We start from the raw sequence: 22,600 nt of genomic DNA on the forward strand, positions 1-22,600 counted from the left end.
ATTATCAAGAGATTGAGATATACCTTAAACGGTTTAAATAAGCTTAATCTAATATAGTATATTTGCTTTTACTAATAGTTTGTTTCTTATAACCTACTGAGCACCAATTGATTAACTATATTACTTGACTATGAATTTCGGGCTAGATTTGACAGTCTTTACGGGTTCTATTTCTAGGAAAATCTACTAAATTGGGACTTTTATCACAATTCGACTGGAGTTGAGATGCGTTACAATCTCATTGCAGTTGCATGACGTCCTGAAAATTAATTGCATATATTAATAGATAAACTGGCACCAACACCTAATAGAGAATAATTAAATTATCATGTAGGTACTAAACACACTTCTAGTGATAAAGATCGATCAGGAAGGTGAAGGTGATGGTATACATATGTCTAATGACAATAAATGGGGCTGTGTTTTATCCAAAATCTGATTTCGAAAAGGTTTCAAAACTGATAACGTTTTGCCATTGAGGGGAAATACTGTAGAAACGTTGCCGTTTAATATCGCTGGTATTCTTATGTGTATAAGAATATGTGGAAACTTGAAAAAGTTAGGACTCACAGAAATGAGACACGCCAAACCCTTTGGAAAATATTGCAAAAAAGCCATGCCCAGGGTTCAGCCTTCAAGGGTTTCAGTCCCTTTAAGATGCAATTTTTGGGAAACGTTTATTCGACCTTTTATCATTATTTGAATGCCTAGAATCACCTTCCAATATATGTTGACAATATTTCTAGATTCTAGGTAATTTTAACTTATACAAATCAGCTGAGCTGACCAAAAAAACCTGTTTAGAGTTCAGACCTTAGAACAAATGGGGTGACTGTTCTGTGGTTCAGACCCATAAAATTAGGCCAAAAACTACTTCTTTCTGAAAACATTAACGGATCCTTTGTACAAATGTTATTCCTAACAAAAATAAATTAGTGTTTCCCATTAACCTTATAGGTACATTATACTGTGGTAGAAATGTGAAAGTGTGGAAATAATTGAACATGTTCTTAAACCTGTTTTTGCCCCCTTGTAAATTGAGTCTATTTATTTTCACTTAGAAACGGATTGATAACAACCGGTGGGAATTTCGTTGACTATTTTGCTATTTTGAACATCGCACCACTGACTACAGTTTCCAAAGGGATTATGGAGGTGATGGATTAAAATCAATTAACCAACTTCTGGTCATGTTAAGGCATTGAGGAATGGGACAATTTGCACAAGCCCACGGGGCATTATCGATTTGATAGCCGGCAAAGCTGGCACATCCCGTAAATCATTATAAATGGGTATTTTTTGTAAAAAATAAACTAAAACGCATTCTAAAATGTCGGCAGTTTGTCGCAAATCGACGCTATGCAGGTACCTGAAACCATAACCCAGAGAAGCACTGATTCTTAGGCTGCTGAACTACTAACATAATATTTGGAAAAATCACTGTATTTTCTTGAAAATCTTACATTTCTTGTGGAAAATGACACCGCCCGAAAAACAGATGAGACACTACGTTTCTTGAACTTTAGATGGCGCTGATTTTGACGGATTCTTCTTCTACGTCCAAGTCATTTTAGTTGTGTTTTGTTTATTCTTAACATTTTAATGTTCTTTTACAAACATAAAAAGATCAAATTAAAAACCGGCTATAAGAAAAAGTCCAAACACGACCATTTCATTGGGAAAAACCTACAAATCTCCCATCGACAGACCAGTTTTCAGCTCGATGGATTTTGACCGCTGACGCGTTGACACTAGACTTGACGTCTGTTATTCTTCGAGTTGATTTTCGTCCGTTAATCGTTTAAATTCAAAGACTGTGTGTACTGGTCGTTATAGTGTTAAAACCTGCCGGATTAGCCAGAATTCACGATGAATCCAAGTAGGTTTAATACTCCGAGTGCTAAAAAGCTGCGAAGAGAAAAAACTACGATGTCGAATAACTCGGACACTGAGAAGCACCCGGTGCAAGTTTACTGTCGAATTAAGCCCCTAATGGAAGGTGCAGAAAACACTTGCATCAAAGTACTAGCAGCTGACACATTGTGTCTTAAGACTCCGGAATCCAAGGCAGTCAGAAAGGAAACCCATTACATATTTAAGCACATTTTCACTTCGTACTCGACCCAGTCAGAGGTGGTCACTCACGTCGCGTACCCCCTTTTAGAGGACCTTCTGAATGGCAAGAATGGTCTTTTGTTTACTTATGGCGTTACGGGATCGGGCAAAACATACACTCTGACTGGAAAGCAAAATGATCCGGGCATTATGCCCAGGTGCATTGATACACTGTTTAATTCCATTGGTGATTATCAAGCGCCGAAATATGTGATTAAGTCAGATAAAATGAATGGGTTTGAGATACAAACCGAAGATGAGGCCTTTTCTGAACAACTGAACCTGAAAAGGACTATGACTAACCCAAAACTTCAAAGGTATGGTTTTTATCTTCATTTATTAATTTATTATCAGGTGTTACATTCTTGCCCAAAATGCTACTTAAATTTAGTAATCCGCTGGTTAAAATTTCGGTTTTTAAATTCATCAAGCAAAAATTGCCCTTTTTTCCTTAAAATAAAAAAAAAACGAATGAATTGTCCGAACAGGGGGATCTTAATCCTCAATTCAGTAGTACAGTTATGAACCAGTGGTGTTCTTTAATTGTTCTCGATAATTCATTGTTCCCATTTCTACCAAGTCCGCGTGAAACTGGGAAAGACATTGAAAAATAACTTTTTGTATGCAAAATATTTCAGATAGTGGCTGTATCATTAATGAATACACGTTTTCAGAAAAGGAAGTTTTGATAAATTGTACGAGAATGATGGAACCGTAATTCACAACGTTAACAAAAACAGCTTATATTCAGTATTTGTGAGCTATGTGGAGATTTACAACAATGGTGTCTATGATTTGCTAGATGAATCCTCAGGAAAAAGCCTTCAAAACAAAATGCTGCGGGAAGATAGTCGGAAAAACATGTATGTTAATGGCGTTGTAGAAGTAGAGGTAAATGGTACTGCTTGATGTTTGCTTCCGACTACTAACTCATTTTATTTTCCATTCAGGTTAAATCGGCAGAAGAAGCTTTCAGCTTATTCAATGCGGGACAAAACCGAAAAAAGATGGCTTCAACTACATTGAATGAGGGCTCAAGTAGGAGTCACTCCATATTTAATATAAGAGTGGTCCAGTTGGAGCAAATTACGTATAATGAAAATGGCCAAGCAATGGTTCCAAATGAAAACAAAATTGCGGTAGGTCAGCTAAGTTTCGTCGATTTGGCTGGATCTGAGAGAACCAATAGAACGAACAACACAGGAATGAGGCTGAAAGAGGCGAGCAGCATCAATAATTCCCTGATGTCTTTAAGGACTTGCTTTGAAATGTTGAGGGAGAATCAGACAAACAAAACGAATAAGTTGGTTCCATATCGGGATAGTAGATTAACCTTCTTGTTCAAGCATTATTTTGAAGGAGATGGCACTGTGAAAATGATAGTGTGCATTAACCCATCGGCGGAAGACTACGAAGAGAATCTTCATGTAAGAACATGCGTTTTAAGCAGCGGCGTACTGGAATACTTAGTCGGATTGTGTTCTGTTGCAGGTTCTCAAATTTGCCGAAATGTCCCAAGAAATCAAGGTAGTCAAACCCGAAGTTAATAGATACACGCCTTCCGTTCAGCGAGTCGCAATAAGTAAAGCAGCCGAAAACAAAACCCCGGCCAGGCTAAAAACTGCCTCGTCTTTCACTTTATTGCCGCAAATCCCTGTTGTTAAATTTAACTTTGATGAATTAGATGAATGTCGTTCAGCCATTCAAAAAGTAATGAAGACCATAAAATTGAGGGAATCTAAAGGAAATAGTCTGGACAAAGAGATTGAGGACAAGCAGAAGGAATTAAGAAAACGGCTAGTCTCTTTAAATGAACAGTCTGTGCTCAATAGCGCTGAAATTAAAAGCTTAAAGGGTGTAATCCATAAGGTAAAAATTAGTTTGCAGATATTGCGACTGATCAGTAATACATAATTGGGGTTTTTCAGGAGAAACAGCAGTTAAGAAACGTGCATTTGAAAATGACTGACTTGGAATTCGGAAATCGAGATATGCAGGGTAAAAATGAAGAACTACATGATATAATACAAACCTTGAAAAATGCGATTAATGAAAAGGATTTGAAAATCAATCAACATCAATTGGAGAAGCAAAGAACGAAAAAGCAGTTGGGTAAGGATTGTCATTTTTACTAGAAATTTGCCAATAAACAGCAGGAAAACAAAAGTGAACCAAATCTGAAGCCTACATAAGCCAAATGAATATTAAATTAGCATTTACAAACATTGATCTATGATGAACCGCAGCCGTTTACATGAGATCTTTCGGATCGGCATGTTTTCTAATAGAGCGCACCCCTATAATATTAAACCACGCGCCGCCACTGACCACAGTGACTATAATTATAGCTGTATCACAATTTATCTACTCGAAAAGTATAAGCGATACTTAAAATATTGCTTGCAGTAAAACACTTACAAAAAAGTGGGCTTCCTAAAAGTACAATTTATTCACAAAACATACTTACGGACAAACGAAATTATAAATTTTGCTTATGTTTTTGAAATCGAGCCTCTTTTATCAGAGTTAAAACTTCCACTCAATTTACTATCAAATGTAGTAGACTTTCCTAAGGCTAAGTATAACATCTTTTGGTTTACCATGATATATCTTCTTAGTTATGGCAAATGAAAAAATGACCCAGGAACTGGATTATAAACTGAGGAGACAACGAGATCATCTGAACGCTGCTATGAAAGCAAAAGATGATAAACTGAGAATGGTCAAAGGAATTCTCGATAGCGAATTGCCTCCGGTTGAATTTCAGGCGATCGAGTTGGAAGAAGAACATGTAATCAAATCGTTGGGCTCCCAAACCCCTCAGTCGTTAAAAAGTAACTCACACTTCCATAGAAGAAACATGAATGATGCGTCTGCTCCACGAAAACGAAGATCGAAATCGGCTGGTAAGTTTGACAAGGTTTAACTGATCGAGTCGAGATTAAATGCATACTATTTTTATTTTCAGGTGATGTGTGGCTTGAACACAACGTGATCAAACCATGTCCATTGGACACTGTAATGCAGCCTACAATGAAGAAAAGAAAATCGGTTTCCAAATTGGACAAAGCCAGCGATGTGACCAATCCGAAGCAAAGTAAATACTGCTTATTAGCACAAGAACCTGACACTGATGGTGAACTGGAGACTAAACTGTACAAAGCTGATATAGTGCCCACTTGTGGGGGTGGAGCTCAAGTTATATTCAATGATGTTGAGAAGTTAAGGCAAGAATCGCCCACTAAACACTGATAAAGTTATTCATATTTCTGCTCAAGAACAAATTTATTGACTCAAGTAGGAAAGTCTGCATTGAGAATAAGCCATTTGCACCAAAATCAATGAGCATCAAATGTTAGATTTTGGGCTTACCCGTTATGAAGTAATTTTAATGAGCGGCTGATATGGTACTTTTTCAGCGCGCACCACAAGGGCCGAGTTTTTGTACACAATTTTGCTTGTTTTACGTAAGTTTTGTAATGTAAGAGGTGGTACTTAATATACATAAATTTTTTGATTCTGTGTTATTCTCAGTGCAACACAACGCAAATAACTTGTGGGCCAGTTGCTCCTAAATAAATAGGAATAAAATTAAGAGATAATTTCTTCACCGATACACCAGCAACTGAAATTTGGTAGATAAAAAGCGTTTCTAATTTTTTATCCTACTGCCCAGACCGACTCCCCAAAACAACTTACCAATTAAAAAAACAATAATATTTAGTGAACGATTACTTCAAATGTTAGTGTTTTTATAAATATATGTATTTGTCTAATTGCGCAACAAAAACTGGCCTAGCCGTTTGCTCTAGTAATGATTCAGAAGCTGAATAACAATAAAATTAATTTTCTTAACTGAATATTTGAAACCTAAGGCTACAGCCACGTTGCCTTATTTGCTTGCGTCTAGCTTCAGAGGTGCTTTAGCACGATGACACTTGACAGTGACAGCGGATTGTTGTTTTTGTTATGTTTTGATTGAAAGCAGGATTTGGAACGATTAGATTTTTAAAAGCAAATGACTGTAACAATGCTATAGAGTTCAATTAATTGGACAAAATTACCTTTTAGTCATCGACCGATAAGTTGCTCTCTAGCTAAAAATGAAAATCACCAGGTTACGTGACCATGTTAAATCCAGAAAGTCTTATAAAGCAATCAAATGTGACTACCACAGTGAGACCTCCATTCGTTGCCGACGACTCAAAGTATCTAATAGTGCCCCTAGTTGTTATAGCTTTAGTAATGATTTTAACATTACTTGTAAGTTGAATAGTTGACGGACCAGTTGAAATATTGATTGTATTTGAGCTCATCTGTACAGGTCTATTGCATGGCAAAGCGGCGTAGAATGAACAGACTTCGTAGGGACGTTGCCAGGCTGTATCACTTCGAACAAAGCGATCTTGAGTGGGAAGCTTTGAACAGTTTCGATCCTCCAAGTTATAATTCGGGTGATTTCACTACTGCCTTCACCAAGAGGGAAAACTATATGCCTACAACAAATTTATAATGGAAATTAATGCAACGACATCGACATGTTACTGTTTAGTTGAAATTTGTTCATTGTGATAAATTTAAATGTTCTCATTACCTTTAGGGCAATATTTAAAAAATCTGATGTGAACTGACTGGACGTGTAGAAAATGTACATTATATTTAATATATTTAACTAATTGTTAAATTGTATAAAAAGACCGTTTCTAACATGATTTTGGGGTTTTAAAAGCAGTTATTTGTATGTTTACTTTAACGTCAATTCCTAGTCCCTAGATAAAGACAGACTAGTCCACAGAACATACACCCATAGGGGGGATACTTTGTGGACTAGTCCTGCAGCTAGTTTAAAGCGTGCTGACGTCACTAGTCAATAGCTAAATCTTGAAAATCCCAACATAACCTATTTTTTTATTATGATAGCAAGTACAAGGGAAAAACCCATAAATAGCAAAACCATCATATATTTCGAAATGTTATAGAAACAGCTTAGTGTCGGGCGATAAGTGATAGTGTAAGGGGATTTTTAAAAGTGCATAGTGTGAAAGGTCTGCAGTAGGAGCTGGTTATTGCTCACCAAAGGCCAGTGCCAAAATGTATCTTATTTTACTTTTTGCGCTATTTGGGGGGTCGAACTCAGTGTTTTTAAATCAATCTATAATCATTTCAGCTAATTACTCGGTCCCCTATCAGGGATTGATTAATAATTCGCTAGAGTACATTTTTGAATTTTCCAACTACAACTCATATAAGGTATGACAATTTTGTTTTATTCAAGAGGTAAAGAATCTGAAAAAAAACTAACGCAAGTGCAAAAAACGGTGTTCTAAATGCTACGGATAAACCCGAATACATTAGCAGTGCAGTGGATAATTTGCATGCGTTTTCATACATTTAAAATACATAGTTGCAGATGTTTGATGTTAATTATCCGATAAGGAGGATTTACCAGGGTGTGCTCGTGATTCTGAAGATTCAAACCCATGTTTGATTAGCGAAGAGAACTACCTTATATCTTGGAGATTAAATAATCACAAGTTTTTGGCTAGATAAATATTTATTAACTGGAGCATTTTTTCTGAGAATTTGTGCAGGACACACTTCCTATTTCTATGAAATAAATTCATTGATAACACGTCAACCAACTATACTAATTTTTTTATTATGTGATAGCCAGTCAATGGTTCACTTTATAGATACATCGTAGGCAAGACCTATTTCCTTTTGTTGTGGAATCAACTGATAAAATATGTGGCATCAAGTAATCAACTAAACTTCAAGCTATATTATATAAACTCATGCTATCGAGTTTAATTGTATATTAATGATTTATCTTTAATTGATTAGTCCCAGACTATTTCAAATGGCACAACATGGTCATTTATTTTCCTTCCCAACTGCCTTTATTCATTTAAAATTTGTATCATTTGTACCATATTTGTTGAGAAGGTTCAAATGCATTTGAAAATCCACAATTAGTCATCGAGTGCGTTATAAGAGAATGTGTTTTCCTTAACAGTTTTTTCTTCACTTCTTGTTTTAAGTACATTGTGTTTTTTCACACCGAATTGTTGTTCGGTTCGAACCGTTCTGTAACCGAATTTCATTCACAAAAACATCCGTGTAAGGCAATAAACAGATTCCTGTCCCGTTTTAAATCGCAAATAAAGATAAAACACAGTATGTTGTTGTTTAGGTGTTCGTTCCACCTCGAGTCACTGTAACTACAAAGGATGCGACTACAGTCGCTCCACTTATGGTTACTACAAGACAGCCGAAAGAGTTGCTATCTTGGAAGTTACCACTCTCTGTAGAGACAGAGACTGGGGAAGAAGTTTACAAAAACAGCTCCAGGACCTTGTGCTTCGATATTTTAAATCACAATAAAATTCAAGGCAAGTTACTTCATATAATCACATCATTTTTCGCGTGTTTGCGTGTAACAGTATCATTATTATTTCCAGGATTTAAGCAGCTACAGCATGAAAATCCAATCGTTTCACTTGCCACATCCTCCCTTACGAGCATTGATTTTACAGTCACGGTGGACTTTCCAAATGAGTTTCTACTGGAGCACAGTACGAACTACTCGATCCAAATTAGCCCTAGTGAGCCTCAGTGAGTTCATAATTATCCTAAACTGTTAACAACAAAGCCGATTTAGGTATTTTTTTTACAATTTTTCGATCCCAACAAACTTGACCAGCACCGAAGTCAGAGAATCGAATTACGATACTGTTATTTTGGAAGTTCTTTCACTGGATACAATATGTACAATTGTCAGCATCCAGAATGTTAGTGTAAGTTGCGCAAATTTCACTTGGAAGCTCTTTCGTTGCTGATCCTTTTCCCTTTTTAGTGTCCAGTTTTCGACTTAAATCAAGATATAACGTTCAGAGGGTTTTATGAGACGTTTACCACCAAAGGAGGTATCACAATTCCAGTGAGTATTTAAAGTATTCAAATGTCTTGGTGTGATTGATTTATGCCTGGTGTGCGAACATCAGAAAAAACAGGTAAATAAAGCTTTCCCGGTGCATAAAAACGCTAATGTATACTAGGTGTTCAGTTAATATTCGGGGCTTCAACTAAGGCCAGTGCAGTAGATTTAAATATCGACAATTTCAAACATAGTTTTCGCATTTTTTAAATATAAATATAAATATTTTTTATCATAACAACGCGCCGTTTCGATTAGGAAAATAAGCGCATTTTTTAAAACAGAGCTTGTAGAAACACCGCCCGGATTAACACAAAGATCGAGTTGCATATTTTTCCAATTACGCGCTTTTTCGAACATAAACAGAAGCGAATTTTTCCATTGGTCCAAAAACACAACGCTGTACTTTGTACTACAACCGAATTGGAGAATTTTAAACTTTTTTTCTAGGCACGATAATCACGCCCTTTTTGAATTCAAACAGACGCCGATTTTCTCTATCATGTTGAGAAAACTCAACTCTCTACTTCTGCCGAATGTTTTAAACAGATCTTGAAGAAATGCAGCTTGTCCAAAGTTAAAGACCGGATTTGCTAATATTTTTTTAGGAACGATAGTAATGCGCTTGTTTGAATACATTTCTTTCATGCTCCAAAACTCAACTCTCTACCTCGTGCCCATTACGAGTACGGAATTTTTTAAACCAAACGAAATTTAATAATTTCAACAAAAGTTTTTAGGGACGATAATAAGGCACTTTTTTATATAAACAGAAGAGCTTCCAAAGCCTGCAATCCGAAAATCCTATCAGGCCTATCAGAGCCTGCAACCCGAAAATATGTTTTTACTAATCAAATCTACATTATTTTGCCATTCTCGAACATCCGGCGCTTTTATGCAGGTAATATAATTTCGTCTCATGTTAAAATAATTTGCTTATTTTCCATTTTTGGTAGTTTGTTAAATTTTATTTTCGCGAAAATACAGGTTTAATCGATCATAAACTAACCCAAACCGACCAGAAAACTACATTAAAAAAAAAGTCTAAGAATAAAGGTAAACAGGCGATTATTCGCTAATACTGATCGAATCTGGTATTCAATTAAAAAAAGCGAAAAATCCGTTTGAAAATCACGTTTTTAGGAAGATCTAAACGTATTAAACAACGGTTGTTACTTGGGAAGCGACAATGTTTGATACAATAGCTTGAAAACATTGCAATTTAAGACGGCATGAACTCGCAGTTGAAAAGTCGACCTAAAGCCGACGCTTTTGCCGCTGTAATTTACAATTCTTTGATATTTTTTTCATTTCAATAACTTCTTAATTTCTGTTGCTTGCGTTGTTGACGAATTGTTTTTTGGAATAATGAAGAAATTGTTTCAAGAAGAATAAAGCTTAAATGTTTTTTGGGATAATAGGCATTGAAAATTTGATAGTGCCCGTGTAACATGTGCACTTATTGAGGAACCGCTACTGCTTTCAATACGCTGCATTGTTATAAGGTAGCACAGACAATGATTTGTTTTAAAGTTTGCCTTCAAATTCCCTAAGTCCTTTGCTGCTGAACTTTCAACTAATCTTAGAGCTCAATAAAACCATTAAAGACCGATCAAATAAAATAAAAACACAATATGTATAATTAGTCCTAATATAAACGGACAAAACTAAGTCAATCCTCCTTTTCCGCTATGATATCATTCAGCAAAGCCTTCAGTTCATGGATTTCCTGCCGCAGTAAATCCATCTCGCTTGCCGCTTGGTTGGCTTCATCCTTTTCCCTAAAGTATCGCTGGACCAGCAACGACATTAAAGCCGGGTATTCCATTTCATTGTCTTGCCGATTCATCGCGTTCTTCTTCCCTGCTGGAGATCTCTGGCAACAGCCGCCTGCCATCTCAGTGTTTCCAGCCGTTCTCGTTCCGTTCATCATTTCCATAAACATCGTCACTCCTGCTGGGGTGGGAATCAAGTTGAATGGCGAAGGCGTAGTCGTTTGCAGCATATATTCTATATAGAAGTCAGTTTTTCCAAAGGTCCATTCGACGTCCAAATTATCCAGCACTCTTTGAAAGGTGGAGGACATCGTAGCTATGAGCATGTTCAGTATCATGATCACTATCAGCACTTCAAACAGTGCAAAACATATATAGCCTACAGCTTCTGTGAATGTGTGCTTGTTAATGATTGTGGTTTTCGGCGTTTCTCCAGGAAGGTTTTCGATTATCACATTGGCGCTCTCCAACGGGGCCATGCAAAGAATGGCCCAAAAGAAGGTCTTTAAAGTGGAACTAAGGTCGACAAATGACGAGACTTGTTGAGTCTTCATTTCGTTTTCGTCGATCTGAACCATGCCATCGTAATACTGATAGAATCGACACAACCCGGCACTGAAGGAAATGATTATAATCGTGAAGATTGTGAAGTACTTTGCCATGTCTGCGCACATTTTACCCAGGGAGATTTGCAACGGGCCTAGATAGTAGTTTAATTTGCAGAAAAAGAGCAGCTTGAAAAATGCCATGATTACTGCGACCGCAAAGGTGCCTTCGGCGATTAGTAACGGATCCAGATGGTGCCAGTATTTCCGCTCCAGATCGACCTGGTCGTTATTAATGGCATCGAAATACGATGCCATCCAAAACAGGAAAGTCAACAGGAACAAGGCGTTATTGATCACAGCGTGCCAATTCCAGAGCTTCTTAAAGTAGGTTTTCGGGCCAATAAGGAGCAGCATTCTAAAGTTGCTCCAAATATTCCCAGCCACAAACACCATAATGACAATTTCCAACCCGGAGTTGGGTGGCTGCCTTTTTTGCCCAGCTTTATCCATGTTGGATTCCAGGAATATTATCACAAGAAACACCAGATAGGCCGCAATGTGACTGATCATCTTGTTCAAAGGAATGCTCCAGTGCTTGGTGAGGGAGTGATTGGGCATCGCCAAGCACATCAGGGCCACAATGGGAAGCGCACAAATGCGAATAACTGGCAATAAATAAAGCACAAAGTGCGATTTAAGCTTGTACTCGTGCCAGTCGCCATTCCAAGTGGCTTCAACAATCTGCTGCGTGTTCGGATGAGCTACAAAGGTTTTCTGCTTGTAATCCATGGCCAAAGCCAATCGGGGCAGGCTGTAAATGCGAGAACTCATTCCAGCGGATTGTTTGAGGATCAACTCCATTTCACTGGTGCTTCTGCAGCATGCAATCAGATCAACAGCAAAGTTGCTAATTTCAACAGAAAGCTCTGCGTAAGCTACGCGAAATTCTGGAACGATGCTTGAGCACTCCTTTAGCTCGTTGCCCAACTGGAAGGCGACCAGAATTGGGTCATGGGTGGAGTGGCAAATGTAAGCAGGATTAGACACTGCTCGATATAAATTCAGTCGCAGGCTCTCCGCGTGTAGAAGATCGTCGCGCTCCAAATGAACCCGACAGTCTGCACATCTACAACTAGGCGGATGGGGTTTGCTGATTGTATGGCCCCGTTGGATCAGCAGCTCTATAATCTCATAGTGACCACATTGAGCCGCTAGTATTAAGGGCGTGACATAGTCAGGAAAATCTGTGCTGTGTGTTACCCCAACAAACTCCAGGCTGGGCGCAATTTCGCTTATCTTCTGCAGCAAAGCCTCTAGAATTTTCCTTTGATTGTCCTTCACAGCATGTAGAATACAGTCGCCTATATCAATCCCAGGCTGGCTGAGCAGATATTCCACCATGGTTTCCATGTGGTTTTGCACCGCTATTAACAGAGCAGACACGCCTTGGAAGTTCACGCAGTTGATGTTAAAGTTTGGATTTTTTGCTAGATACTCTTGCACGGCCAAAACATCCCCCGAAGCCACTAGTTCAAAGAACTTTTTCTCCGATTCTTGCAAGTGCGGTAGAAGTATGCTTGGTCTAGGCAGTAACGCCGCTTCGTCTGATAGTTTCTTATAGGGCACTGATAGGTTTCCTGGCGCATTTTGGTTGTCCATTTTTTGTAAAAACTGTTATAAATTGTCAATGTATGACTTTACCAGCAATATTTGATTTCCATTGACTTTGCTTGTTTCAGAAATACAAATTTCCTTACGGGTTCTACATAGTATTTGTGGCCAAAGCGGACGATTACGTCTGCACAAAGGACCTGAGTCCCTCAGTGTCTGGCGATCGGGTTAAGAAGCTATCCCTGGTTATAAAACCCAGTATTACTTACAACGATTATGTGTATGCTGTTATGATCACGTTATCTGCAATTGGTAAGTACTCGATCACCCCGGTATTAATTCAGTCGTGATTATTTTGCTTGTTAGGGGCTTTCTACATAATCTTTGGAGTGTCGTTCTTCCTCTTCTCCAGACAATATTATGTGCCTCGTCAGATGGAATATGCTGCGGAGAATGGAACTGCTACTGCTTCTTTGAATTCTAGTAAGTAAGAATCATTCTAAGACACTTAAGACCTACAACACAACACACATACAACAAAACAAACATTTTCCCAATGTTTCTGCGCGAGAACAAAGTATCTATAAACTATGTTGGAATAAGGCTTCGTTATCGAAATACAAGGCGCTTAAGGTTTGGAAATATTGTCCGTCAACGCTGATAACTCTTCACAATTTCCCGAAACTACAAGATGAATCGTTCCCCACGAGTCAATCGCGTATTTAACTAAAATTTGAATTCAATATTCTATTTAAAAACGTTTCGTTCTCTTATGTTTTTTGCAAGTTATTTGGAAAATAATTAAAAAAATACCTGATTTTAAGTGCGCTTTGCATAGAAAAAGCGTGTCCTTTTACAGACATTTGTGTAAATAACTCCAAAATATGTCTTTGCTCCTGATGGTTGAAGTGACTTGGCCCCAGAAACAATATCACCCCGTATAATACTACCAGACTTTGTATGCTTTTAATCATTTTTATCAGTAAATAACGAAAAAAAATGTAATGTACTGTATTCGTAAAGCTTTTTCACAAAAATGAAGGTAACGATGTAATAAAGTATTTTTTTAAATTTTTTATTTTATTTATGTCTTTATTTCAAATTACATTTTGATACATGCACATGTATAAAGAATACAAACTGAAATGGCGTTAAAAAACAATTGACAAAGGACATATACCAAAAGGTACTGTTGTTACATATTTAAATAGTCTCTAATACTATAAGGCTCTAACTCAATTAACATCTGTTTTAATTTATTCTTAAACAATTTTTCAATTCTTACTTTTTTAATGTTGTTTTCTAGTTTATTAAAGAATTTTATACCCATATAGTACGGACTCTTTTCAGACAGTGTTAGTCTGTGTGTTGGATACAAAATGTTTCCTGGTTAACGTTGTTATCGTGTAAATACATACTCTTAAAAACACATAATATTGCCTCAAAAATGTACAGACCGTATACTCTTTAGTTAAAACACCCTTTGATTTAAAAACCCCCTGACAAGACTGCAAAGGAGACATTCCGTAGATAGTCCTTAGTATACGTTTTTGTACTGTAAATATTTTTCGAGTCCTCAAGCTACTCGCCCAAAAAATTATTCCCTGCCTAAGTGTTCCTTCAAAGTTTGCGAAATACAGTAAAGGTTTAAATGTTTGTTTCTTGATAAAAGAATCATCATCATAAGATGAGTTTTCTCAAGTTCACTTTTAGTTAGAAAATGTGTTTTTACTCCACGTTTTCTACAGCCAACATATGGATATATAGAAATACCCTTTTACTCAATGCCTGCTAATACAGGTCTAGTCACACTGTCTATATATTGAGACACCCTATATATTTTTTAATTTTCTTCGTTTTGTAACCCTTGTCTAGCTATTGCCTTGTATGCGCTCTATGTTCTGGTTTGTTGCATTTGTTTAGGAATTATCAAGCTGCCTGATGAGCTCAGAAGTGAATGTGTTGGCACTGAAGGTATTGAAAAGAACATTTGAATTTGCTCAATTTTCTGTTTTGTGTCTTGGAGTGAATTTAAATGCTTCAAACGATTTGCTACGTGTGGTGTTTGTTGTGGTTGAATTTTATTTGAAATCCGTCTAATCGGTTGAAAAATAACACCACTTTTCAGACTAATTGAGTAGTTAGGATATTGACTAGGGAAAACTAATGCTTTGAGAAATACTGCAAAGAAAGTCTCTAAAATATGTAGTATATAAACCGAAGGATTTATGGTCTTTTCTTCGCACTTACTATTTTAATTTCCCTCTACAGAATATGTCATTAATATAAATCTAGTAAATACATTGGCGCTTTAAACTGAATTATTGTGCATTGAAAATGTATCTGTAGCTGCTGAAGCTTGAGCATGTTTCGGCATCCGCACTTAACACTTACAATGGTGAATTTTTGTTTGAAAAGAAGTAACAATGCAAAATTTAGGTACAAATAACCTGGACTCGCAGTCGTTGGACGATACGGATTATGATCACATTCAAGAAATACAAGAGGACCGAGAGATTAGATTGTGCAGGAGTCAACCACGTTTAACCGACTTGGCCAGAAAACCCCCGAGAGTAAGTTCTGCACATATTTATCTACGAGCTATGAATTTCTGGCCTTTTAACGTTTGAAAATTATTCGCCCTGGTCGTCAAGCCCTTTATGAACCAACTCACAATGAGGGAAGTTTGCTAAATTGGCCATGTAAAATAAAAAAAATCAAATTAACCGGAACTTGCCTTTCGTTAAGGACTAGGTAGTTCCTCCTAACATTTTATTGTTGTGACTAAAACAAGTGGTCGGTGAACATATTTTTTCTTCTAACTTTTAGAGGTAGAAAGAGAGAGAACAAATTACAGTTTTTCAGTGCTCGGTTTTTGAGAGACGCTTTTTCGTATCTTCTGTCTACTTCTTTAAAGATTACAAATCTGATTAAATATTGAAAAAAGAAACTGCCTAAGACTTTCCATCGTTATCTTCACCCGTAGAAACGATTTAAATTATTTGAGGGGGCAAAGTTCTAATAAAACCTTTGTTTATTTTTTTGCTGCAAGAGTCAAAAGGATTCAAAGTGCTGTCTTTTACTCAAAAGCTTAATCCAAACTCTGCAATTTTGCCCCTTTCAAAACATTTCTAACCGTTTTTGCGAGATGGTTTCTTTTACTTTGAGCGCCTAATTATACGTTTTTTCTACTCGTAGGTTTTAGCCAAGAAAAGTTATTTGTACTTGTACAACGTGTTGACCGTTGCCCTATTTTATGGCTTGCCAGTTGTGCAGCTGGTAATCACTTACCAACGGGTAAGTTATTGGCTTGCTGGTCGCTAATGAGACTCTCTAAACAAGAGCAATTTCAGGTGCTGAATGAAACAGGCGAACAAGACATTTGCTACTATAACTTCTTATGCGCCCATCCTTTGTCATTTTTGAGCGATTTCAACCACGTTTTCTCCAATATTGGCTACGTGCTGCTTGGGATATTGTTTTTAATCATCACTTACCATAGAGAACTCACACACAAGGACCAGGACTTTGATAGAGTAACAAGGTGTTTTTATATTCATTGGCTTTAAATGACTAATAATGGAATTTGTTGTAGCACTATGGAATTCCTCAGCACTATGGTTTATTCTATGCTATGGGAGTGGCACTGATAATGGAAGGGGTGCTGAGTGGTAGCTACCATGTGTGTCCCAGCCAAATGAATTTCCAATTTGGTAATTTCTGGCGTCCTATTTTCTATTCATAACTACCCTAACTATTTTTATTGCAGATTCTAGTTTCATGTACGTAATGGCCGTTTTATGCATGGTAAAACTGTACCAAAACAGACACCCTGATATCAATGCGAATGCATACAGCACCTTTGGTGTGCTGGCAATAGCCATTGTATTAGGTAAAATTTCCTAGCTGTACTTAGTCGAAGTAGATTTCAATTCGTTTTTAAGGTATGATTGGAATACTGGAAAATACCGACCAATTTTGGGTGTGTTTTGTGATATTGCACATTCTAGTTTGCTTTTACCTCAGCATCAAAGTCTACTACATGGGATGCTGGAAACTAAGTATGTGATTTTTTTAATTAAAAATTTAACTATCAAGGACTCATTTACAGGTTGTGTTTCACTGAGACGAGTTGGGCATATTATCAGGCATGACTTCTGGGCCGGTCCCCTCAATGTCTTAAAACCGTGTTATAAAGGTAGTTTTTCATTTCAATTTGCCATAAAGTCAATGGTTTATTTATGTAATATTTAGACGCGTTTAATACACTATGTATTTAAAAGGCTTTAGCATAATAATGTAAGTATATTTCAGCTCGTTTTGTCATGGTGGTAATGGGAAATTTGTGCAATTGGGCTTTAGCCGCCTATGCCTTGGCTTACCATCCCAAGAATTTCGCAGTGTTCCTTCTCTTGATCTTTATGTCTAACACACTGATTTACTTCTTTTTCTATATACTGATGAAGGTAAGCTACCTAGTTAATAAATCAGCTGAGCAAAACCAACAATTCTTCCATTCGTGTTTTTAGTATTTACATAAAGAGAGCGTGAGAATTGTCACTTGGATGTTCTTCTGCATCTCAACTCTGTGTGCAATAGCCGCAATGTACTTCTTCCTGCACAAGGCCATATCGTGGTCGGTAAGTGAACAATTTTATCTGCCTCTCTAGCAATTTTATAAAAAAAATGTGTTGTTTTTTTTTTAGAAAACACCCGCTCAATCGCGCACCTTCAACGTGGAGTGCAAACTGCTCCGTTTCTACGACTATCACGATATTTGGCATTTCCTCAGTGCCATCGGCATGTTTTTTACTTTTATGGTCCTTTTGACCCTGGACGATGACTTGTCTCACACCCATCATGAGCAGATACCCGTTTTTTAAGACAATAACTTGCAGGGGGCAAATGTTCATATTCGATTGAAGAAAATTGTTCTCTTATTTACCTAACAATCCGATCCATTGCTATAAGGATAAGGACGTGGAAGTATTCGTTACGGTGGATTTTCGTTAAAAGGAAGATTAAGACTAAGAATGTCAAGTATTATAATGGTGACTAAACAGTACCAAAAAATAAATAATCCTAATCTCTTTTAGATTATTCTGCTATTCATGACAATGTATTTTAAATTAGCGCAATAACGGGACATTTTTTTCCAACAATTTCGACAGCTTTGCCTGCTTTATGCTTAGAGTGTTTTCTGTATACAATTATTTACGAATATTATGTAATACGTTCATTGAGTGAGGATATTTGAGTGAAAACATCTGTGAGTTTTTGTGATATGACCACTATAATTTATATTTGTTATAAATATTTCTATAATGTTAAATGATGGAGGCAATACGCTTATTCCAAATAGACAACCTATTTTAATTTGTTGTTTTTTACAATCAAACCATGTATATCCCGATAAAAGCATTAGATTTACACAAATCACGTGTAGATTCATAATTCCGCAAACTATCACTGTTTTCCAAAAAGACTTACCTGAATGGAAAGTATTAATTCATGAGGGGGCAACTAATGGTCTTTTCACAATTTGGACAATTTCCCGATATGTTGTTGAAAACTCTTTTAGCATGTAAGGAGACCAACCACTAAAACGCGCATAAACCAGGAAAAATAGTGAATTTGCGACACGCTGCCGAATACCTACATCATAGAGACACTGGTTATGGTACAGCTTTTCACAGCTTTGATTGGTGCAAATAATTTCCGGCAGTTTGTTGTTCAGTCTCAAAGAAAAGCAAATGCTGCACTCTCCGAATTCCACCAGCAAATTAACTTGATTAGTGGCAGTATCTTTTTTGGGAAACTCTTGTAAACCTAAAGAAAACTTATCGTGTGCTTCCGTTAAAATCTCCAGAGGATATAGTTACCTAACAAGTCAAGTATCCCTTGGAAAATATTCTCTTGATACACCCATTTTCCTATATTCTCGTTCAAACTAGAGCTAAACGATTCAATTAATCTATCAGGCCCCAAAAATTTTATATCAGGCCTTTCATATATATTAAACGGATCTACTGTGATAATAGTTGAAATGTTTTCCCCTAAAATAAAAGGTTTTACAAATCCTGCGCTAACTGACTACTGGAAAGTCTACCTAGCCAAATTCTTCTATAGGCATCAGATTTGCGAGGTTTATCTGGATCTAAAATTGTAGCGTGTTCATCCAGAGTTTCCATCAGCTCAAAATAGGGTTGCAACAACTCAAGTTGCCCTATAAATGTGTCGAATAGGGCAATCAAACTTTCGTTTCCCTTGAGGATCGCTACAATTTCCCATTACATAGTCTTCATAGAACTTCTGAAGTTGTACGAAAAAGCATACCTTGATCTTTTTCGGGTAAATCGGCTGCAGATATTCTAAACAAATCAGAAGACTTTTTCGAATAGTCAACTGCGATTTCTACTGAGTGTAGCCTGGGTTTACTATCTGGAAAAGTCGCACCTACAGTAGATTGATAAATTCAAGCTACTTTCAGTTATTACCTGTTACTGCAACGCAGATCGTTGTAAGATCTTCCTTTAATTCACAAGTGCTTATGTTTAAAAAGAACTTCACAAACTCAGAGTATTCATGTATGACTTTCCTGTAAATATCTGTGTGGACTTCCAGGTGTTTTACATCAGTATCTTGCAGTAAAATTTCGTTCATCTTGTCCAAAACTTCCACAATGTTGCGAAAAACGTCTGTGCTTAAAGCATTTTTTATTTTTGAAAGAGTGCTTTTAGATTTCACGTTAGTTATACTTTTCAGTTTGTACTTCGGTGCGCCGTTAAGGTGAGTTATTTGGTGTAGAGTAACAGCGAAATATTTGTGCTGCAATAAGTTATAATAGTTTTAAAAAGGTCCTTCATAGAATAGCAAGAGCAGAATTCAAGAGTACAAAAAGTTCAATTTGCCTTAAGAGAGAAAGTGTCTGAAATTCGTTTTGTCTTAGGAAAACCAGTAGTTTGGATTAGGACGTTAACTTAATGGTGTAATAAACCCTTCTCTTTGAATCTTTTTGTATTTGCTAATGATAAAAAGTTTACAAAATATGGCTTTATACATTTGCAACCGAGACGACGAAATTGAAAATAATGCTTCTAAAACTCTGCAAACCGTTGGAAAGTGATGCTACGGAAAACTGTTATAAGACTCTGATTCTGCTTCAAGATCAAACTTAACTTTAAACGTCGATCAAAACGGTTAGGAAATTTGAGACCAGCTTAAAAGTATGAGGGCTTCACCGAGCAGTTTACTTGATGTATTTCAAAGTTTCGGGTTTCAGTCCAGAAAAGTAATTAGCCCTTAAACATATTAGACATTCTGGCACTTTTCGAGGAACACTAACTGCTCTAATATGTCGTGGAATTGATTGGAAAAGACTCGAGAGAGAGCAGGGGAGTGTTTATAACTGCAATAAGCTGACTTGTTTTGTTTGGAAGCCTGCTATTAACAAAGTAAAATCATGAAAAATCCATAAATATATAGGAAATGTGAATTTATGTGTAGCATGCAGAGCAATTCTGAATGTATACCCTGTGATATATATAAGTTAGTGATTGAAAAAAAGTCAAAAGTTTAGTGGAGAATCATGAATAAATGCTTTGAATAGAATCAATATCTTTACGAGACAGTTAAATCAGTTGTTTATCTCAGTTCCCATAGGAGGCCTGAGTGAACTTTCAATATACGAGTTTATTGAAAATGTATAATTCGTGACATTCAAAATATTGAAGAGTTAACAGTAAAGGTTTGCCTCAAATCGTTAATTAAATGTTCTCCAACATAAACAGGAACACTTACATGTACATATATTTTTCCATGTATACGCACAATGTCACTTTTCTCCGTTGATTTTATATTAATAAGAGGATATTTGAGTATTAAATCTACAGAGTAATCCATATTTTCTTCACTTAATATACCGGAAAATGCAACTAAGGAAAATTAAATTTTCAAACACCAACAGTTATCATTTCGCTTCACAGACGTCAACTGAATGACAAAGACCCAGAGACGATAACCTATCAACGAATTTCTTTTCAGTCCTGAAGATTTGGCAACGTAACAATGGGCAGGTTCGGCGAAATCCCCACATAATTAAAACGAGTTATTTTCAGTTCATATATTTTTTCATACACAACATTGCGCTAAGCTACTTCACAAATACAGAAAATATACGCAAATTATGGAAGTTAGATGCAAGAAAAATTGCAAATTTTTAGAAAATATGGAGCAGACTTGGCGGCTTTATCGTGGCTCCCTGTAGTATTTTAAACACCCAATCCCGAGATTCAAACTTGTGAGTGTACAAAAGACGTCACAAGCTAGGGTCTCAGGGAGTCGGTGGTTAAAACTCTCCAATAACCACCTCAGGAGCTCCTAAAAAGTAAAAAAATATATAATTCTGCAATACATTTTTAAGTAAAAGTGTTTACCAAACATTTTGTTGTACAGGTGTGTAATCGATTTTTCAAGCATAATTTATGTAATTTACTCGATTCGAGAAAACAAAATCTTTCGTACGACGCCGCATTTTTGTGCGCGTTTTAAGAATGCTTTTACAAAATTAGCCAAAAAATACAGTTTGTTGCTGAGTTAACTGAAGACGAGGTAGCCCTTAATGCTTCTAGAAAAAATCATCTGATTTTAGTGAAGTTATTTAACATTTTATTAATTGGTCATTATTTAATGTTCGCTTCTATAAAATGTTCTTGTAATTCGAATCTAAATGTTTGAATTTGAATTGCAATTTGCTCTTCGCACATAGTTTGCACTGAAAAAGTTTTCACTTTCGAACACATTGACAAAGTTTCTGCTTAACTAAATAAGAATTTTTTTCTTCATATTGGGTGAATTTTTAAAAGATGCATTATGGGCCTGAGCGCTTCTCTTCAAAGCTCTTCTATGTGCTGCTGTCGGGAACACTCCTTCCTTCGCTCCCTCGCACGTCCCATTTGCCTGAAACCATTAAAATTCAACATTTATCTTATCGATTCTATATGCAATGGTTGAGGCCAGTATCTTTATTTAAAATAAACATACAAGTTCTCTTAAAAGTACAACAGGCTTTTCGAGGAATGTATGTAATAAAATAAGATTTTTTAAAGCAAAACGATTGAAATCCCTCGTTGGTTGCTGCCTGCTGGAGTCGATCCGATGTAAAGGAATGAGATCAGGAAAGTTAGCAGGCTGCACAGTAACTGCTTAAGATTATTACGTACTATACAACCTACTACCTCAACTGACACTCAAACAACTCCATGTCTGGAAAATCCAATTTGATCTAAATAAATCAAATCAAATAAGCCACTTGAAATTATATGTCAGGGATTTGCAATATTCCGAGCTTATTCTTCGATTAAATAAGCAATTTAGGCACTAATGAGGTAGAATATGAGAATTGCAAGTTCTTACTTGCAATGGATTCGATGTTACGAATTTTTAAACAAATTAGTGCAGTCGTGCGGAAACATCATTTATTACCGCCTCTGTTTATTACGCTGTGAAAAATCGGAATTCAGTGCGATTTAAGTGAAAACTTCAAGGTAGTGAGAGCAAAGTGTTCTCTGTTAACTGCAAAAGTTTTAAGTTCTTAATTGGCTTACATAACAAAT

At 36.6% G+C, this 22,600-nt stretch overlaps 5 protein-coding genes across 7 annotated transcripts; 3 read left to right on the plus strand and 2 right to left on the minus strand.

Moving 5' to 3' along the window:
• The first annotated feature begins 1,592 nt into the window (after window positions 1-1,592).
• Window positions 1,593-5,632, plus strand: LOC109537028 (kinesin-like protein KIF23). The gene is made up of 7 exons (XM_019903545.2): window positions 1,593-2,432; window positions 2,790-3,006; window positions 3,066-3,542; window positions 3,607-3,984; window positions 4,044-4,227; window positions 4,734-5,021; window positions 5,084-5,632. Exons 1-7 carry the CDS (start codon window positions 1,870-1,872, stop codon window positions 5,365-5,367), a joined length of 2,391 nt encoding a protein of 796 aa, XP_019759104.2. The 5' UTR covers window positions 1,593-1,869; the 3' UTR covers window positions 5,368-5,632.
• Window positions 5,633-6,060: 428 nt separating this feature from the next.
• On the plus strand, window positions 6,061-6,846 carry LOC125504188. The gene is made up of 2 exons (XM_048665789.1): window positions 6,061-6,378; window positions 6,440-6,846. Exons 1-2 carry the CDS (start codon window positions 6,244-6,246, stop codon window positions 6,626-6,628), a joined length of 324 nt encoding a protein of 107 aa, XP_048521746.1. The 5' UTR covers window positions 6,061-6,243; the 3' UTR covers window positions 6,629-6,846.
• Window positions 6,400-20,993, minus strand: LOC109537032 (E3 ubiquitin-protein ligase FANCL). 2 transcript variants are annotated; one of them, XM_048665788.1, is made up of 9 exons: window positions 20,787-20,993; window positions 19,745-19,814; window positions 19,484-19,684; window positions 19,323-19,427; window positions 19,096-19,263; window positions 18,869-19,042; window positions 18,646-18,815; window positions 18,477-18,586; window positions 6,400-6,611 (listed from the first exon to the last, which is right to left on the minus strand). In XM_048665788.1, the coding sequence occupies exons 1-8, from the start codon at window positions 20,886-20,888 to the stop codon at window positions 18,491-18,493; spliced, it is 1,086 nt and encodes a 361-aa protein (XP_048521745.1). In that variant the 5' UTR covers window positions 20,889-20,993; the 3' UTR covers window positions 6,400-6,611; window positions 18,477-18,490. The 2 variants fall into 2 exon arrangements, with proteins under 2 accessions (XP_048521745.1, XP_019759109.2); XM_019903550.2 differs by having other exon boundaries at window positions 19,484-19,814.
• Window positions 6,982-18,362, plus strand: LOC109537029 (SID1 transmembrane family member 1). Of its 2 annotated transcripts, XM_019903546.2 has the most exons (18): window positions 6,982-7,365; window positions 8,309-8,507; window positions 8,577-8,730; window positions 8,777-8,912; window positions 8,972-9,055; window positions 13,115-13,298; window positions 13,353-13,469; window positions 14,910-14,960; window positions 15,426-15,559; window positions 16,185-16,283; window positions 16,340-16,522; window positions 16,582-16,699; window positions 16,756-16,878; window positions 16,931-17,047; window positions 17,098-17,184; window positions 17,301-17,452; window positions 17,516-17,626; window positions 17,693-18,362. In XM_019903546.2, exons 1-18 carry the CDS (start codon window positions 7,207-7,209, stop codon window positions 17,867-17,869), a joined length of 2,385 nt encoding a protein of 794 aa, XP_019759105.1. In that variant the 5' UTR covers window positions 6,982-7,206; the 3' UTR covers window positions 17,870-18,362. The 2 variants fall into 2 exon arrangements, with proteins under 2 accessions (XP_019759105.1, XP_019759106.1); XM_019903547.2 differs by lacking the exon at window positions 14,910-14,960 and having other exon boundaries at window positions 6,983-7,365.
• LOC109537030 (short transient receptor potential channel 4) lies at window positions 10,670-13,076 on the minus strand. The gene has a single exon (XM_019903548.2). It carries the CDS (start codon window positions 13,032-13,034, stop codon window positions 10,725-10,727), a length of 2,310 nt encoding a protein of 769 aa, XP_019759107.1. The 5' UTR covers window positions 13,035-13,076; the 3' UTR covers window positions 10,670-10,724.
• Window positions 20,994-22,600: the final 1,607 nt, after the last annotated feature.

The sequence above is a fragment of the Dendroctonus ponderosae genome, unplaced genomic scaffold (genome assembly GCF_020466585.1).
Source record: "Dendroctonus ponderosae isolate FM_Combo_2020 unplaced genomic scaffold, Dpon_F_20191213v2 Dpon_F_20191213_4, whole genome shotgun sequence".
In the NCBI taxonomy this organism is placed as follows: Eukaryota; Metazoa; Arthropoda; class Insecta; order Coleoptera; family Curculionidae; genus Dendroctonus; species Dendroctonus ponderosae.